Source organism: Lissotriton vulgaris, chromosome 5 (assembly GCF_964263255.1).
Source record: "Lissotriton vulgaris chromosome 5, aLisVul1.2, whole genome shotgun sequence".
Classification (NCBI taxonomy): domain Eukaryota; kingdom Metazoa; phylum Chordata; class Amphibia; order Caudata; family Salamandridae; genus Lissotriton; species Lissotriton vulgaris.
Window position 1 is genome coordinate 954,318,383 of NC_141693.1, and position 15,131 is coordinate 954,333,513.

The 15,131-nt window shown below is 42.4% G+C and overlaps 1 protein-coding gene across 1 annotated transcript in view; it reads left to right on the plus strand.

Moving 5' to 3' along the window:
* C5H10orf143 (chromosome 5 C10orf143 homolog) overlaps window positions 1-14,821 on the plus strand; it is a 99,718-nt gene extending 84,897 nt beyond the window's left edge. Inside the window, 1 exon segment of the mRNA XM_086922550.1 lies at window positions 13,417-14,821. Coding sequence (XP_086778676.1) covers window positions 13,417-13,446 — 30 coding nt within the window. The 3' untranslated portion in view covers window positions 13,447-14,821.
* Window positions 14,822-15,131: the final 310 nt, after the last annotated feature.

Genomic DNA, 15,131 nt, shown 5'->3' on the forward strand with positions numbered 1-15,131 from the left:
CTTCCGCAGATCACGTCACTAGAACCCTTAGAAATATCAGAAACTTTAGACCCAACACTGCAATATGGCGCTAGTGATGAAGGTCACTTCAACAGTAATCGTATCATAGAGAGCACCATCAAACCTCACTCTCGGTCTTCAGCTGATGAACAAATCAGTGCCGATAACATCATCAGCACAAATAACAGTACGTACAGTGGCAACTACAACAACCACAATAATAACCCCAATAAGGGAATAGAATTAAGAAGCAACATTTCAACAGAAAGTCTCCCATTAAATACTCAAGGGAGCCTTCCTTCTCATTAAAGAGGTGAAACAGTGGACCCAGGGACAACAGATGTGGATCAGAAAGGAGAAAGGAGGGTGATTACGTCACAATTAAACATTTAAGACTGGGAGGACATGCTGGAAGTCTACCTACAAGATCAAGACAAAGAACACAAAGTGGTGCAAGAACGTAGGGTGCCTAGCCCCCAAGTACCCTCCAACAAACTGATCCTTATAGATCAGACTAACAACAGCTCTAATAATAGTGAGCCAACAAAGGAACAAAGCACTGGCGTTTGGTCCTCTCTCCTTAACACAATTCAACTGGCTGTCAATGCACTGCAATTTCAATCAGAAAAGATGGAAATTCAGCTAACATAATTTAACACTTTGGCAGTTTTCACCGCCGGAATAGATTTAAAACTGGGAAATTTGAACGGCCTGATATCAAGAGCCCAAACAAATTCTAACCTTAAATGCAATTGTGATCAGGTCGTTGACAAACTGTCCACGTTGCCCTTAATGCTCAGCAGTATGCTAAAGGAGATTAAAAGTGTGACGACTAAAACAACCACGACAACAAAAAGGCAGGACATCCCAAATACCGCAGAGGGAACAGCAAACAATCTCCCTGTAATCATTCCTCAGATGGGCAGTGCTAATGAGGCCACAGCGAATACGAGAGTCTCTGGCAATGGCGATGCTCCAAAACTTAATGCAAAACAACGCCGCCAACAAAAAAGGAAAGGCTGCAACCAAAAGCCCTACTCTAATACGTCTTACTTCCCCATTTTCTCAGATTTTCATAAAAATTGTGAAATCAACCCAGATCACGCAAGCACTCCATCAATTCAAGAACTTTCTCCACCAATAACTTTTAAATATTGCCTGGATCCAGAACGCGCCCAAAACCAGATTTCACCAACTAGGGCACATGAGGAGAAAGAAGAGATAAACCGAAACAAACTCACAATCATGTCAAAACCACAACAGAAAGAAGGGAAAAGACAAAGAATTGATTCACTAAAAACAACAAATCTTGTGACCACTCAAAATCAACAACAAACACAGAGCCATGAACAAAGGAAAAAAAACCCTGGCTCTACTAAACAAATCCGTACATGCAAATGAAAAGAAAGAACACGCATGCACTTCTGGGGCATACAAGCAGGATAACGTAAATCAAAAAAACCCTAACACAACCCCAAATCACGGGCACAGAAAGGAAGCTAGGGAAACCGTAGACAGGCCTGATAGGCCAACTGAGAAGTCACGATCCAGAGAACCCTGATATACCAACAAACGACAGTACCATTCCTAGGCCTCCGGACAACAAGGTACAGCACGGGGGCAAGCACTAATACAGACCATCCTCATGCAAAGAACTCCGAAGTCTACTATAGTAAACCACAAGGCAGTGGCACTAAGCTTCAAAGGGGACATACAGCATAAAGAAATAACAAGTGGTCTGTTTCAAACAGAACCAACAGATACAACAAATCAACGGCATTTGGAAACACAAATAACAAAGCAATAGTCATCCGTCCTGGTATTTCTTCCAACATACGTTTCCCGGGGACCCCAGGATATACTAAATCGTGGTAACATCTTAAAATTGATGAAAGCCATTCCAAACCTCGCCGAGATAAGATCAATGGAACATATATCTATAGAGTTTAAATGCACCAATAATCCCCAAAGCCCAAAGGCCACAAACACATTGTTGAGCTCTAGTAGAATTGCAAAAAGAATCCTGGCAGAATTGAGCACTTTACAAAAAAGGGGTATTGAAATATCCCCATTTCAAAATCCAGCTTACCCAGCTCCATTACTAACGAATGAAAATATCAGACAAAAAGTGCACCAAACATCTTTAAATTGTGTCCTTTGAGGAGCCTATGGGAGAGCTTGTCAAAGGAGTCTCTAACTATTGGGAACAACAAGAATCAACAGCACAGCCACCTGTCATAACAAATCAGGGATATAACAAGGAAGGAATGTCTTGTACCATAACCAGATGCATAGAGCAGGACTGACCCGATCCACAAGACAGAACCGAAGGTAGACCAAAAAAGCCCGTCCTTAGAGTCTGTTCATGGAACATAAATGGTCTAGCAGCTAAAATAGACGACCCAGACTTCCTAAACTACGTCACGGCCTATGACATAATCCTTCTTCAGGAAACCTGGTTCACGGCTCCGATACAAATTGAGGAATACATGTGCTTCGCCACATCTGCTACAAGGACCGGCAGATTTGACCATAGCTGTGGGGGGCTGGCTACCTATGTCTCAACCACAAGCATATCGGCAGCAACCTTGATGGGTCAAAAATCAAATGTAACAATAGCAGTTAAAATTTCTATTTTTATTGAGGATGAAGAAACGGAGGTGTCCCTGTTTAACTCATACATTCATCCCAAATGAAAAATAAAAGACGCAACAGAGCTTGTCAGCCAAGTGTCAAATATTGCTATGGAGTTGGAAAACCCGCTGCTAATTTTGACAGGGGACTTAAATCAATATCTCATAGGCTCGGCACAGGGAGAAGAGGCAGCGGTACAAACATTAATCTAGAACATTCCCATACAGCATGCCCCACAGCACAGGAAGAAGAAATGCTTCAACAACTAACTAATAAAAGATCTGGAACATTTAAATCTCCTAGCACTCCATGGAAGATTCCCGAACGATATTCCACCAGTTGATTCGCACTACTCTGCAACAACTAGCTCAATTCTGGACTATACGTTTGCAAGTCTTGGCCTCTTCCAACATATTGGCGGATATAGAATGGGGGACAAAGGTGACAGCGCTCACCGTCCCCAAGAATTCCACATAACAGCCAAGGCAGTAACAACGATCAGGCCTGACGTTACTCTGGGGACTATTCACACCTCAAATCTCAGGAGAATCAAATGCACAATAAACAATACAACCACCAAAGCCGAAGCCGCAATCCAACTTTTCAATCAGTCAGCTGACAGCTTAGAAAACAAAATTGAAATCTGGGAAAGATTCACTGATACACTAATAGAACAACATGCAGACACCACTGGCAAAAAACAGATGGCACAGAAAACCTGGAAAAAGAACAACATCTCGAAAGGACATCGAGAACAGATTAAGATTCTTAAAAAATCTATAAATTTAGCTCTCCTCAACGATCCCCTAGGAATGCCATCGTGCGAGTGACCTTGAAAGAGCAAAGGGCAAAATTAAAAAGACTGAAATGTCACATCACCAGAGATTCGGCGACTGACCACTGGGCAAAATTGTTAAGAGACTTAAAAAGCAATAACATTAGTCGCTTTTGGAAAACAGTCAACGGGATCATGTGCCCATATCACATGGGAATTTGGTTACATATTCCGGAATCAATCTAGGTGCAATACCTCTCAAATCATTTTAACAAATATACAAAATGCCACGGACGACAACAACAGGCCAGTATTCAAACGCCGCAAGAACAAGCTAGACAAAGCCCAATTGAGAAGAGCGATCAGGAATCTTCATCCAACAAAAACAGATCACTAGGCGTTCCCAGTCATCTTTTTCCCACAGTAATCAAAAAACAGATAGCAAAAGGGAGGAACTGACGGCAATGCAGAACTACGCCATAGAAAACAATTCAAGAATAAACCAGCAAAAGACACGAACGATGTTAATATATAACAACAAAAAGAAACGCCAGAGAAACTGATACAAAAATTGAGTCAGCTGACGAATACAAGTACCTAGGAGTCACATATTCGACAATGAAGGGTCGTTTAAGTCCCAGATGGAGGAAGCAAGAAGAAAGGGCCTGTTAATGGCTCTAACAATGACTAACCTCGCTAACAAACTGACCAGCCAATCTTGACCCCTCTACTAAAGGTAGCCCAGGCCAAATTACTTCCCTCAATTGCATATGGCAGCGAAGCTATGCGGGGCAGAGCTGCAAAGGAACTGGACAACATACAGGTCAAAGCCTACAGACAAATGTTTTGCCTTCCGAACTACACTTCTCCAGCACAAATAAGGCTGGTGTTTGGGCTGCTACGACAAGACATTGCAAGGCATGGGGTATACATCTGCTGGTTTAGGATTAGGATCAGGATTCAAGCAAACCGGGCCGAAGACGGCTGTAATGCCAGAAACCGGTCCCCGGGAGCTTGTTTCCTTCCCAGTGTAAGAATTGGCTTTTGTAGTTTGGTTTGCCCTGTTCCCATCATGCACTGGGACAGGAACAGACTAATTTGCATACAGCCAGGTTCTGAAACTGGGATGGTGCAGTGAGCTAAAAAACGGTGTTGGATCTAGCCCTGATCTCTTGACTGGGTGAGAGCTTTCTGCTTAATTCAGAGACTCTGTCCCTCACCACCCCTTGTTGTAAATATTTTTGTCCACCCTAAGCGTGGAAGGGTATTCTCAGATGTGAGACCCTTGCTCATTGCACCATCAGGATTCAAGCAAACCGGGCCGAAGACGGCTGTAATGCCAGAAACCGGTCCCCGGGAGCTTGTTTCCTTCCCAGTGTAAGAATTGGCTTTTGTAGTTTGGTTTGCCCTGTTCCCATCATGCACTGGGACAGGAACAGACTAATTTGCATACAGCCAGGTTCTGAAACTGGGATGGTGCAGTGAGCTAAAAAACGGTGTTGGATCTAGCCCTGATCTCTTGACTGGGTGAGAGCTTTCTGCTTAATTCAGAGACTCTGTCCCTCACCACCCCTTGTTGTAAATGGTTTAGGATTAGAAGCGCCCCCACTCACACGCTTAATCACCTGCTGTGGCACGATTTACTGCACAGGGAGATCTCCCAAGCCAGAGACTATCTCCACTCAGCCCTGGAATACACCAAACTCAAGGGGCTATGGGATGCTCAAATTGGCTATCATAACTTCAAAAAACTGGTCTGGAAGGCTATTAAACAAATCTCATTGGTGGATGACCCTTAACACATATAAAGCATTTGCTCCCCAAACATACTTCAACCAGGGGTACTCGAAGGTAACAAAAATGAGTTTTATGAGGCATAGACTGGGAATTCTGCCTTGCGCTCAGCACCTTCCACCATGGCAAAGGCCATCAGCACAAGTCACTTGCAGACTGTGCAACGCAAAGCAAGGCGATATACTACATCTAATCTGCCTATGCAAAGAAATGCTTTAAGCACGGTGGAAACTCCTAAAAAAAAAAAAAAAAAAAAGAACGTTTAATCTGAAGGGCATTTGCACCAGGAGGCAAGCTGTGTTAGTCTGCCTAAATCCAGAAAATACCCAGCTAAACTGTAAATTGATACTTGTATAGCGCCCTACTCACCCGCAAGGGTCTCAAGGCGCTTGTACCAATACCGCTGTGGAACCCATCCTGGCTTTCCCTGTGAGGCGTCCACTCCTGGGAACCCCCAAGGTGGAGGCCAGGCTAGTAAAGTTCCTAACTAGTAAAGTTCCTAATGATAGTCGAACAAAAACTGCTCAAAAATGCGTAAGACAATCAAGGTTCTGCCAATGCATTCCACCTATCTGATGGGAACACGCTCCAACAATGACCACTTTTTCGGACTCCACTCCTAACCGCACTGGAACAACGCCTGCAGTATGCAAATGCAAATGCATCTTGAACTATACCCCGAATAGGAACTGAGTTGTGGCCGATTTGCTATAACACTAAGCCACCGATGGCTACCTTTAAGAACATATAATAATCTCGAGTTTTACTGTAGAGAATCTTTTGTATAAGGGCTTTTTTTAACTGCAGGATATTTTGCACAAACTTAGAATGCACTGCTTAATGTTAAAAATGTTCATGGTTTTTAGAGCTGTTTTGAGACGTTTTTACATTTTGAAGTACTTGATTTGGTTTTATCGAATGCAATGGTTTTAATTAACTATGCAAATAAACTTGATTCTGATTAATTTCCAGGATACTGTTGCGTTTTTAAAATCTGTTAGATTGTTGTTAAAAATTTCAGAAATTGGCTTTATCATTCTCGGCAAAGCAAGCTAAAATTACCAATCAGCATGACCGAACACACCTCCTAAAAAATAGCTTGCGCAGTTGGTAGCTTCGGCTATCCAGCAACTTTTTGCAGATCTAAAGTGGACTAGGTTCTCTTTCCATCTTCCCGCAGAGCCTACAAACGCATTGTCACGTGGCTTTAGTCAGGGAGGATTGTTATCAAGTGGAGGAAAGTTCTCTAATCTGTATTTCATAAATTGTTTTTTCAAGTGGATAGGGAACCCTGCTTCCAAATATGGTTGTGGGGCTAGATCTTTTTAGTTCTTTATTAGCATTCAAGTGTGACGCTGCCCTGACAAGTAAGTTTTATATTCAGGCAGGAATTGAAACACCGTCACTTTCTTTGGAAGCTTCTTAAAGGATGGGACAGTGCACTGGAGATCCCAAAGTATTGTAAAATATATATTTGCCAGTGACTGTTCCGGATATCTTATCACACGTGAGTTGGGTGCTGATTTATTTATTTTATGCCATAAGTGCTGTTTTAATGAATTCTCTGAGTTTTACAAATTGTAGCATACTCTTACAAATGCGTGCACTGCCTGGCTACAGCTTGTTTTGTGAGGCCAAATTCCATTCTTAGGTGATGCATTCGTAGGAAGAGAGAAGATCTATCCGTATATTTTAGTTGCTATTAGGTCCAGGACTTGAGTATCCAACCGACCGAGTGCCTCACTACCGGAAATGAATGTTGGTAGCAGTTTTGCAGACTTAACTGAAAAGGCCATAATTTCTCCCAATGTTAAAAGTTATCTGTATAGTTTTCGGAAGGCTGCCAATAAGGCAAGCTTTGGTTTTAAGTTGATATAAATGTGAGGTAAACCAACCTTTATTGTCAAACAGGACCCCTAGATGCTTGTTATGTCACTGTTTCAATCTGGGTACAACCCAAGAGCCATTTTGATGTATTATTTTTCCTGTCACCCAGTGCCATTTCCTTGGACTTAGATTTATTTTGAGTCCGTTTTTATAAGTGTATAGTGTCAGGGCATCTATCCACCTTTGGAGGCCAATATTGGTTTTACTTATCAAGTTCAGATTGTAACCATAAAGGAGGCTTGACAACTGGAATGTTCCCAGCCATGGGGCATGCGAGTTAACCACATTCAATTTTGAAGGAAAGCCCGCTAGGAGAGGTTAAATCATTTTGGTGCCAACCCTCATCCTCATTTTTAAGCCTATATACATGTCGATTTTTCCCATTGTATAACATTGCCAGAAACAATACGCTTCAGATAAATGTCCCATTGCTGTGTTTTATCCTTATCCAGGTGTTGGTATACAACATTTGTATCTGTTTTGATAAAAGTGGTGGTATTTCCCAGCTAGCTAACTTTGCCCATAGATTGTTTCATACTTCTATGTCAAAAGCAGCTTTAAAGTCCACAAAACAAATATAGAGAGATGTATGATTTCTCAGCTGTTGATCCTTGATAAGGGAAAGTGCTAAGATGTTCGTGGCGGTACCTAGCCCCTGGCAGGATTTTGGGGGTTCTTATAGTGCCTCTAAAAGTCTTGTTACTAATTTGGTTTTCTTTAAAGCTTGGTTCCTCCGAGTATGGAAATTTCTTTTCTAGACTTATTACAATACTCGGCAATTAAACAGTTTTGTTCATATGAGTTGACTTGTCCACAGCTGGGCAGGCAAGCTACTTATTCTAAGTTTCTAGTGGGAGCTTATGCAGCTGTAATGAATCTTGTAGTTGATAGAGGTAAACCCACAGTGGCTCAGAAAAGTCCTTAGAAATGTCTCTCCACAGCTTATGCTGCAGTCCACCCGTGACTGGACCAATAATGTACAATTATTCGAAAATAAAGGTTTCTCTTGTTGCAGAAGGCTGAGTTGATGATTCACAAAGTTAATGTTGTTGACTTGCTTTAACCTTTTTTTCAAAGGCTCAAATCAATTGTGTATACTAACTAACCACACAGACATGATAAAGTACCATGAAACGAACTTTCTTCTCCCCAGGGTTATTTTCTTCCTAACAATTATTGCAAGTTGTAAGATAAGTTCGGTCTTGATCTATTCTGTTTTGATTAGTTTCGAGTATTATGCAAAAACGCTGAGTATGAACACATCATTATCTCTTTGGTAGCACCTATAAACTCTGCAGTAGAGGCTCTGAAATGTCGTTGTTATTTACAGTGGTCAGTCTGCTCTTCCAATGAGTCCATTGACCCAATAAAACAAACTTATAAAATAGGGTCTTAACACAGCACAATGGCCGTTTTGAGTGGGTCTTTGTGTTCTGTTAATGGATTGCTAGAAAAGATACTGCCAACTTTGGCTCCAATTATATATGAGAAAAATGTGATATTTTGCCAAGGTCTGGGTACACATGCTCACGCTCTTTTCACAATGCAGAGAGCATTGCCCCCCCCCCCCAAAAAAAAAAAGAATGGCTATGATACAGACTATATGACCACTACAGTTTCCTTGATCTAGGTCTAAGATATGTGGTCACCTCACTTCTAGTGTACAAAGAAGGCTTTTGCTTTGATCACTGTAATCACAGGTGTATAAGGTTCACATTGAGGTCCAAAAGAGAAGTTGCTGCACTTCAGATGCCTACTGGGAAAAAGAAAGTTCCTTGAATCCCACTATGCACCATATACAAAAATACTTTTTGTGTGTACATTCATCTATTTTTTTGACACAGTGATCCAATAGTACCTTCAGAGTTTCTCCCTTTTTACAAATTTCTTAACATATCTTCCTTTTATTCCTTATGTTTTGTTTTTTTCTTTTTTGCGTGCATTGATCATTTGCTACCTCATATGTGGTAGGGAAATAACGGTGCCCTGGGGGACACAGTCACAGAGCCGGCCGCTGGAGATGTGAGCGTTCTCTGGAGCTATTCCATGGCTCAGGGAGGGGGAGCTGCATGCCCCACCTCTTAATTTACTACATTGGCCCTGGGGATGGGTGCCCGTGGCCAGAAAGGGACCTGGGGAGGGAGGGCCCCTTTCTAAAATATGGCCATATTCTGTCTTCCAATCGATCTCTACGTCTACATATATCACAACAGCTTCACTCCAATGTCTGATATTTGACTCCATGGGGAGAACAGAAAATCCAGCGGCCAGCACATGCTATTCAATAACATCTTATCAACAGCGCTCCAAACGAGGCCATGGCTAAACAAAGTTGACCGTGAAGCTGACGGAGCAGAGGATGTGGCCTAACGGCGAGAGCTGTCAACCTCAAAGCTGGAGAACCAGATTCAGGTCTTGGCAGGGACGCTCAACATCTGTGATTCTTGGCAAGTAATGTAATCTCCCCATGCCTAACAAAATGAATGTGTCTGTCTGTAATGCAACTGGTGCTCTTGTAAAGCTCTCTGATACCTTTGGGTCGTGTTTGCGCGATATAAAACTCCAAAATAGATCAGCGTGCAAGATGAAATAAAAGTCCCAATAAATGCTCACTCCAAATCTGCAGTAATGACACAACGTTGGGATCCCCTTTTTCTCACCCCCACTTGACGGATCACCCAAAATTTTATAGGAGAGAGCTGAGGTGGGTGAACTTTTTTTTCATGAAGATTCATCAAACAGCCCTAAAGTAATTGGCACCAAAAAACGCGTTTTCTATGGAAACTAAAACCTAACTAGAATTACACAATCTCAAACACTGTGCGATCTATATGTATTATGCTTTTATAGCATGCTTGTGTTCATCATTCTTTACTCCTTGTATGTTAGTTGTTGCGAATATAATCAATACTGCTATATTGCTGCATGTATTATTTACCTGATTATTATATAATAAATATGTATAGCATGCCGTGTGTGTCTGTCTGTCTGTTAAGTATTGGTGGTGGACCATTTGGAACTGGCAGACTCCTGTTTAGTGTCTGGCAGCACCGATTGGATATCCCAAAATGGGCCTCACCTCTCGTGTAATGTATGGGAATGCTTTTGGGACCCACTTTCTGCTCCACACTACTAGTGGGTATGCCTTTATTGTCTGGGGCCAACAATAATCTTCCACATAGCATTTTTGCGCATTGTGTTGTACTCTCAATTTTGATATGTTGCTTCTAATTAGGAGTGGTTGAAATTTGTGTCCTGTTTTCCATGCATAAGATGCCTTATTTTCCTGAACATCTCTCAAATTATGCTTTGTCTGTTCGCTGTGTGGAAACAAAGTATGCCCGAAAGAGTACATCGAGGATCCCAGGGCAGTAGGTGGTTGTCTACATAATTTAAATGGGAGAGGGGAGAGGATGTGGCCAGTCAGGCTAAGAAGGTCTATTTCAAATCTGGGAAACCGGGTTCGAGTCTCGGCAATGACGCACAACATCCTGTGATTCTGGGCAAATCACTTAATCTCCCCGTGCCTAACAAAAACACTTGTCCTTGTTAAACATAACAGGTGCTCATGTAAAGCGCTCTGATACCTGATACCTTCAGGTCAAATTTGCGCTACATAAAATCCAGAGGAAAAAAAATTAGTACACCCTTGAAAAAATATTTTGCAAGCCTACAGTGGCATTGTGTTCATTGTAAGTTTTCTTCCCCTTGCGTTACCTTTTTGTTTTTGCGGTCAATTCATTGCATGGTGTAGGAGAGTAGAATCTGCTTACTATGGTTACGCCCACTTTTTTCTGATGTTTCACTGTTTTTCGACTTTAGTCTGGCTGGGGCCCTATTATCCAGGACCCCAGCCTAGCTGCTTCCTTTCTAAATTGATTGCAAGTACTTTTGGTACACTCCAGTTTGGTTCCTGGGGTAACCTTGTGAGTCCCTAGTATATGGTACACCAGGTACTAAGGGCATTGGTACCCCAGAGGCCTACCATGGGCTGCAGCCTGTATTATGCCACCCCTGGGGAACCTTGCAAAATGACACCACAGGACTGATACTCCCAGACATGCCTTAGTGGATTGGGGCTGGGTGGTGCACTCCAAGAGTGTTTTGAAGTCTGCACTGGGGGTACATTTGGTGTGCTTGTGCATCGCCCAGTTCAAACCGGTTGCAGGGGCTACTAGCCTCTGCTCTGGTGCGAAACTGGACAAAGGAAATGGGTGTAGTCACCCCTCTTTCCAGACCCTCCCATAGGTGGGTCCCCAGAGTTAATCCAACCCCTTTCTAAAGTATAAGTAAGGAACCCTGGCAACAGTACTTTAGATTACACCTGGACGAAACTCTGCTACAGAAATCCTGGAACTTCAACGCTCTACTCAAGACTAAAGGATGGAATAATCTCCCTTGGTGCCAAGGAGTGACTTCCCTGCTTGGCAGGCACCAACAAAGCATTTGCCGGTCTGCATCTCCAAAGCTCTTGCCGGACTCCGAAGTATTGCAGCCCAGGAAGAGGATTTCCAGACTTCTCAGAGGCTGACCCGAGTCCCCAGCAAAGCTGAGACCCGCAGCCCTCGTGAGTGACATGGAACGGGAACTCCTGCGCACCGTGCACATTTGCAAGTGCATTGGCTTCTCGACGTCTCTTGAAGCTGTGCTTTGGGTTACTTGTAGCCCAAGCCCCGAGCACCTTTTGCACCGAAGATTGTGGGCCTACACTCTTGTGTTCTGTGAGCCCGCTTCCTGCATTTCCGCTCGAAGCCCCTTCACGATCCCTGGTCCGTTGACTGGTGGGTCCCTGTGAAGACAACTCTGATTTTCCTTGGGCTTCCCTGGTTGCTCCAGACGTGCCCAGACTCCCCACCGCATGGTGAGTCCTTCGAACCTTGCTGGTCCACACCGAAGCATCTTCCTCCTTTCTGCGTGGATTGCTGCTGCCAAGGATTGTTGGGTCCAATCCGGGCACCGACACAGCAACACTACATCCTTCGTGGGACAGCTCGATTCCAGATCCTGGTCGTCGTCGACGCCTCCTGGATCTCGTGGCTGAAGAGTCAAGCTTCACCTCTTTCACCTGAAATCACCTGACATTGGTGGGCATTCGTCTATTGTGCCCCTGGTCACTGGCAAGTGACGCAGACTCTGTCCCCTCTGCTTTCAGCTTCTTCAATTCTTCAATCCAGGCTTGGATCACACCGGATACTTTCCTCTTCGATGGCAGCAGCACTTTGCAGCAGATCGCCATTGAAAACGCTGATTCCCGACACCAAAAGACACCTATGTACCCGGCTTCCCTGGGTGAGGTTACTAAAGTACTCTGGTGCTCCCATGGGTGTTGGCCCTAGAACCCCTTAAGTCTAAAGGGGTTTGCTCAAGTCCTCTCCTAAGTGTCCTTAATCTTTAGATTTCCAACCTCGACTTTCCACTTTGAAGTTAACGGAGATTCGCGGCTGTGTTCACACACTGCACGCATCCCCCGTGGGTCCCCTGTGTCACTACCATGGGTGGTTCCTTGTGGCCCCAGTACTTCTACAGGCTCTAGGCCTTGTATGTAGTCAAGTCGTGGTTCTTATACCACTTTCGTAATATATGGTTTGGTACGCCCCTAGGGCTTAAAATATAGTGTGCTAATTTACTGTGTGCTATGAAGTTATGTTTGTGCTTTGACCTCTAGCCTCATAAAGAGACTAGTAGAGTGTGTTTAGAATAAATACATATATTTTATATATATACCTGGTTTGGTTCTCCTTTCATTTGGTCATTCATGAGATTATAGACTGGTAAAACAAGCTGCTTTACATTCCTTCAAGACTTAGCCTGAAGGCTTCTCTACATAGCTAGCACTAGGGTAACTTTCAATAAGGTTATCTTTAACCCCTCACCTCCTCTTAGGGGTTGTTTGAACTGGTGCAAGGTGCCCACTATAACTAGTGGACTGCAAATGCCAGGCTAACTTCTCACACATGGAATTTACATTAAATATTGAGATTAAATGTTCATATTAAATGTTGCTATTTTGAAACTTTTGAAAGTGTTTTTTTAGATTCAATAAACTCTTTTGGGACGTGGTATGCATTAGGAATGGGCCAATCAGCAATACACTATTTGGGGATGTATAAGACACTGGGAGGAAACCAATCCGCTTTTAGTTTGCCATCTTTTAGTTTGAGTTTGGGCACCTGGATACATTTATCCTCTGAGAGCTGGCATACTCTGCACAATACACTGCCGAATGATGCTCTGTTTAAAATGTGAATGTTCTGCATGTTAACAGTAGTTGGATTGGAATTTTTAGTCGTTGCATATATTTAGAATGTGAAATTTTGTCGTTGCAGGGTCACATCAACCACATCTTGGGACTATAGAGGATTGGAATGGGCATCATGAACATCCTGTATTGTGTCTGGAACACACAGATTATTGGCATTACAAAATTGTTTCAAAGTGCCTTATTCAAACTAGTTTATGTAACATATATTACAGAACTCCAGTTTCTGCTGCCTAACCATTTCTCAATTAGATAACACATTCCAAAAGTGCTTTAGTCTACCTCCAGTCAAATAATATGTCTTAAAATGGTAGCTTTGAAGCTGAAATATGGAAGTGAATACGTAGTTAGCGCTAAATGTGCTTTGTTTGCAGCCTACTGTATAGGAATGATCCTGCACTACATTAGCCTTAAAAATAGGGGTAGGCGAAACTCGCGGAGTTTCACTCGGTGTAATAATGCTGAGTTACAGAAACTCTGAGATTCTGCGAAATTCTGCCAACAGGTGGAAATATGCAGCTCGCGCTGCATTTTGACACAAGTTGCACAGAAAATCTGTGCGAATAACTCCATGTGTTGTGCAAGAGCATACAGCCATTCGAGTTGATATTGCTCTTGTTCGAGTAGAGAATCAACTTGTGCAGCAGACCTTTGACGGCGACCACTTGTGAACACTGGTGACCCCCCACCCTGCATTCGAAAATCGCACTAGGGGATGCCAGACATGCTCTCGCCAACTCACATATTTTGGAGCCTCTTGGGAGAAAAATTCCACGGCGATTGGTGGGTTTGTTAAAAAGTAACTCGGAGCGACCAAAATTCAGCCATTTCCGCGGGTGGAACATTCTACCACATCCCTACTTAAAACACATGGAATGTTAAACAATAAAAAGCCTAGTTCTATATTGCACTGTTAAACCTGTATATAGCACTTCTAAGTGTATTTGCCATTTACTTTACCCATTTACTTTATGACTACATTGTCACTCATAATCGTTTTTATAATAATGAATTCACAAAAGTATCTTTATTTTTTAATGTTCTACTTCTTTTAAACATTTCTAAAATTGTTTAACATTCTGTTTTTAAGCATGTGTAAAATAAATCCGATCATTTAAATGTTCTATTTATACGAAGACTATAAAACATGTAGAACTCATTGCCTCTATGATTTTCTAAAAACGGGCCCGTTAAAGTATTTTTTTTTTTAAATCATAGCTCTATAGAGCTTGTCTTCCCTGAGAAGTAAGGTTAGTTCCTAGATGTGTATTTTGTACCGAACATAGTTATATCAGATTCGTTCTGTTGGATTATGGAATAATGTCAAACAATTTAGAAAATGCTTTGGTCATGCTTTATAGTATAAACATTTCAACTACATTTTTAGTCTGCCTTTCCCTTTACAATTAACCTTATTTGATATACAGAATACCGATTTATGCAGCTTTTTAATTAAACAACTTTTTTCTGTTGCTGTTTGTAGAACGAGTGTCTAATACAGTTGGAATGTTTTAAAGTCTATTTGAAGAATGAATATCACTGCTTAATCTTCTAAATATGACTGACTGTATTTCCCTTGCCACAGCACCCCTCTTATAATTTCTCAGACAAAAAATCTATTTGTCTGACATAACTGCGGGGAATTGTGGAGTTCTTCTTTAGGAAGGAACAAAGGGAGCTTAGTTGTTTTCAGGGCCAACGTGTTTTGTTGCAAAAAATATTATCAATCGAGCAGTCCTTTAGTAATGCTTTTCTTGCTATCCGTTATCTGAGTGAGGTTAC